We start from the raw sequence: 5,089 nt of genomic DNA, 5'->3' as shown, positions 1-5,089 counted from the left end.
TTATCTTAGCACCTTTATCCTTGTGTTTGAAGAGATTTGTTTAAATCTCAAGTGGGACGAGTTTTTAGTTTTAAAAACGCTATTCAAACCCCCCTTTCTATCGTTTTTCATACCTTCATTAGATCCAAAGGACTAATTGTTCTTATCGTTGCTTCTAGTGGCATAACATCATTACTCTTGCCTGGAGGCAGAATAACTCATTCTAAATTCTGCATTCCATTAGATGTTGCAGAGACCTCGACATGTAATATAAAGCAGGGAAGTCTACGAGCAAAGCTTCTACTTGAAACTAGTCTTATTATATGGGATGAAGCTCCAATGTTGAAAAAGTATTGTTTCGAAGCTTTAGACTTTACACTCCGGGATTTAATGAGGTCGAAAAATGAAGATAACACCCATAACCCTGTTGGAGGAAAAATAGTAATACTTGGAGGTGATTTTAGACAAATACTACCTGTAATAACTAGAGGAAGCAGACAGGAAATCGTCGAATCTACTGTAAACTCTTCCTCATTGTGGAAAGACTGCAAAGTTATGAAATTGACTAAGAACATGCGCCTAACCGCAGCTGAGACGGCTGATGAAGCAAAAGAAATCAATGACTTTGCAGATTGGATTCTTAAAATTGAAAATAGCGACCATCCAAATTCTGGAGCAGGAAAGTACGATGTCCAAATCCCGCCAGATCTGCTCATCCCAAATAGTCCTGACCCATTAATGGAATTGATTAGATATACATATCCTAACCTTGCGCACAAAATGAAAGACCCTCAATTCCTTAAAGATAGGGCAATATTGGCCCCTACACTAGAGGCTGTTGAAATGATAAACACATACATGCTTGGGATGATAGCTGCACCAGAGCATGAATATCTGAGCTCCGACTCTGCCTTGCGATCTGATGAAGATTCTGAAATCCAAGGTGAGTGGTTTACCACCGAATTTTTGAATGACACTAAAAGTTCAGGAATGCCTAACCATAAACTTTTATTGAAAGTTGGTACTCCAATAATGCTTTGGAGAAATATAGACCAAGCAGCAGGTTTATGCAATAAAACCAGGTTAATTGGTGCAACTGTTATCACGAGAACAAATGTCAATGACAAAGTGCACATTTTAAGAATGGACTTGTTTCCTTCTGATTCCAAATGTCCAATTAAATTCAGAAGAAGACAATTTTCAATTGCAATGTGTTTTGCTATGACCATAAACAAGAGCCAAGGACAAACACTATCTTAGGTTGGACTCTTCCTTCCGAGGCCCGTCTTCACTCATGGTCAAAATATGTAGCTCTTTCTAGAGTACGCTCAAGAAAAGGTCTTAAACTTTGTATACCCGATGAGGCGGGCAAACAACAGACCAGTACTGTAAATGTAGTGTTTAAGAAAGTTTTTGGAAATGTTTGATGTACACAACACAATTACAATTACAATTACAATTATTTATTTCATTTTTCTCTTCATCTGTCTTTACATGGTTGCCTTATACAAAAATAGCTTATTTATTTATTAAAATATTACAACATAAAATTTCCGTGCAACGCACGGGTTACGAAACTAGTTAAGTTGTATAAACCAGTAATCTTGTCTTCAAATATAGATTGTTTTCTGCTTGCTCATTCTAAATTTTCCTTGATTACTTGAGCTTATCTACTGCTGTTTCCCTGCTTGGTTTTCAATAATTAAAGGTGATGTAATTGAATATGAGTGCATACTAGATTGCTTTTTTTATTCTTCGAACTTTGAAAGGTGATGAAAGATATTTTGTTGGACACTCTATGTCTTAAGAAATGGTTTTATTTCAGACAACCATAGAAGTCTTGCTTTTTGTTCTTAAAATCTTACATGGGAGAATAATCTCTTAACCTTTAATGGGTTTAAGTGAGGATCGCCTGTAACGCCCCGATTTCTCGAGTGTCACACAGTAAACCAAACATCACCACATTCGTAAAGAATTTTCGCCGTTCAATTATTAATCTTGTTTTAATGACAAAAGTTCATTTATTGCGAAACTCTTGAAACTTACGAAATAAATTTTGCGAAATAAATAAGAAATGCATTACTGAATAAAATGACTCGAAATTAAAAGAAACCATAATTCAAGTACATAAATTAAACCCTGGGCTAAGGCCCTACATCAAATGAAATCCCTGAAAATAAAGACTGATAAAAGATAGTTCAACACTACGAAACACTCAACCCCCAGCATGGCAACATCAGTCACTTGTCGAGCCAACCGAACTGTCTCTGGCGGTTCTTCACAGGAGCCCTGACCTCTGGTGCAGCTCCATGTCTCTCCATCTCGACATCCCCAGGTGCATCAGCTACTGCATCGTACCGTGGAGCAAAGTCCTCCATAGGCTCACCAAGAACTGGAAGGGACTCTAGAGGCGGAACTGGAAAGTCGCCAATGCGTGCCCACCAATCTGGTGCCCCGAACGCCCGTGAAGAAACCTCCCCTCCTGCAACCCTCTGTGGAGAGCTCGAGCAAGAACCCTCATCTCCTGGATGCAAGAAGCGACATGGTGCGATGGACATCTTTACTTTTCCCCACTCCATGATCTGTGTCTCGACGACGTTCCCGTGATCGTAGCGCTGCCGACATATAGGCAACGTACCTTGGCAGAGTCGGTCTACCAGGCGTTGTCCTTATGCTGATCATGTAAGTCTATCGTCCACGAGACCGCTGCAGTCTTGACCTTCACCATCTGCCCCCCCCCAGAATAACACATAAACAAATAACAGGGTCAGATCTCATATTCTCATATAAACATTCACATAATCATGTAACTCTCATAAATAACAAGGTATAATAAGCATAGTTTTTAGGTTATATCTCAGCCAGTCACCTAAGTTCAGTTAGGCTAGCGACCTCACCATTCACACAATCACCTCAACACCAATGGCCATATTCACGATCATCCGCAGATGAACAATTCTCGGAGGGGACACACCGTACAACCCTCAATCATATAGGGGGACACACCGTCCGCCCACAGAATCACAAGGTGACCGCAGTCAACCAAATCACGTGGGGACACACCGTACAACCCACAAAACACCCTCGCGTGCAAGTAACTGTTTGTCTCTAACGGTACCATCGTTCTCATGGTTCATAGTCCTCACTAGACCTATGTCCCAATTACATCACATTTTACTTGCAAGCGATTTAGTCTCAATTCTCTTTGTTAGGGCTCTAATAGTCAACCTAGAGTCTTAACATCTTCACAAAGCTTATACAATTTAATCACAATAATAACCACTACACCAAAAGGAATTACAGCTAGATGAGAGACCTTGTGGCAATAACCAAGTTAAGCATATATAAGCTATAGTCATGTTCTCATGTATAGCAATACTTCAGTTATGGCAACTTCATAAACCAAGCCAACACATAAACTTGTACTTGATATGGAAGTAAGAAAACTTGCCGACAACCACAAAAATGGTTCGGTCGAACCCTAAAGGGCTCTAGTGTTTTTCAAAAGCTCTTCCTTCCTTCCAAATCAACCTCACAAGCCTAAGTCCAGCCATAAACAATAAGCAATTATTCACTAAAATTCCAGAACTGATCATGTTCCAATCTCATGTTATAATCATGTGAAAAACCTAATCAAACTTAGCATAATTTCATGGATTTCATGCATAAGATTTAGGGTCATCCTCTAAACAGCAACATACTGAATCAAAGCATCATTTATGTAACGCCGTGATTCCTCGAGTGTCACACAGGAAACCAAACATCACCATTTTCATAAAGAATTTTCGCCGTTCGATTATTAGTCTTGTTTTAATGACAAAAGTTCATCATTTACGAAACTCTTGAAACTTTACGAAATAAATTTGCGGAATAATTAAGAAATATATTACTGAATAAAATAACTCGTAAATAAAAGAAACCATAATTCAATTACATAAATTAAACCCTGGGCTAAAGCCCTACTTCAAATGAAATCCCTGAAAATAAAGAATGATAAAAGATAGTTCAACACAACGAAACACTCAACCCCCGGCATGGCAACATCAGTCACTCGTAGAGCCAACTGCACTGTCTCTGGCGCTTCTTCATAGGAGCCCTGACCTCTGGTGCATCTCCATGCCCCTCCGTCTCGACAACCCCAGGTGCATCAGCTACTGCATCGCACCGTGGAGCAAAGTCCTCCATAGGCTCAGCAGGAACTAGAAGGGACTCTCGAGGCAGAGCTGGAAAGTCGCCAATGCGTGCCCACCATTCTGGTGCCCCGAACGCCTGTGAAGAAATCTCCCCTCCTGCAACCCTCTGTGGAGAATTCGAGCAAGAACCCTCGTCTCCTGGATGCAAGAAGCGACAAGGTACAAAGGGCATCTTGACCTTGCCCAACTCCATGATCTGAGTCTCGACGACGTTCCCATGCCGGTCACGTCCCGTGATTGTAGCGCCGCCGACGTAGATGCGACGTACTTGGGCAGAGTCGGTCTGCCAGGCGTTGTCCTTATGCTGGTCATGCAAATCTATCGTCCACGAGACCACTGCACTCTTGACCTTCACCATCTGGGCCCCCCCAGAATAACACATAAAAAAATAACAGGGTCAGATCTCATGTTCTCATATAAACAATCCCATAATCATGTAACTCTCATAAATAACAAGGTATAATAAACATAGTTTTTAGGTTACATCTCAGTCAGTCACCTAAGTTCAGTTAGGCTAGCGACCTCACCATTCACACAACCACCTCAACACCAATGGCCATATTCACGATCATCCGCAGATGAATAATTCTCAGAGGGGACACACCGTACAACCCTCATTCATGTGGCGGGACACACCGTCCGTCCACAGAATCACAAGGTGACCGCAGTCAACCAAATCACGTGGGGACACACCGTACAACCCACAAAACACCCTCGCGTGCAAGTAACCGTTTGTCTCTAACGGTACCATCGTTCTCATGGCCCATAGTCTTCACTAGACCTATGTCCAATTACATCACATTTTACTTGCAAGCGATTAAGTTCTCATTTCTCTTTGTTAGGGCTCTAATAGTCAACCTAGAGTCTTAACATCTTCACAAGACTTATACAACTTAATCACAGAAAGAAACTCTGAA

At 41.1% G+C, this 5,089-nt stretch overlaps 1 protein-coding gene across 1 annotated transcript; it reads left to right on the top strand.

The window, feature by feature from the left end:
* The first annotated feature begins 759 nt into the window (after positions 1–759).
* Positions 760–1,239, top strand: LOC130744523 (uncharacterized). Its single transcript, XM_057596699.1, has one exon. The coding sequence runs from the start codon at positions 760–762 to the stop codon at positions 1,237–1,239; it is 480 nt and encodes a 159-aa protein (XP_057452682.1).
* Positions 1,240–5,089: the final 3,850 nt, after the last annotated feature.

Source organism: Lotus japonicus, chromosome 3 (genome assembly GCF_012489685.1).
Source record: "Lotus japonicus ecotype B-129 chromosome 3, LjGifu_v1.2".
NCBI lineage: Eukaryota > Viridiplantae > Streptophyta > Magnoliopsida > Fabales > Fabaceae > Lotus > Lotus japonicus.
The sequence above is the reverse complement of the archived record's forward strand: the minus strand, read 5'-3'. Positions and strand labels throughout refer to the sequence as shown.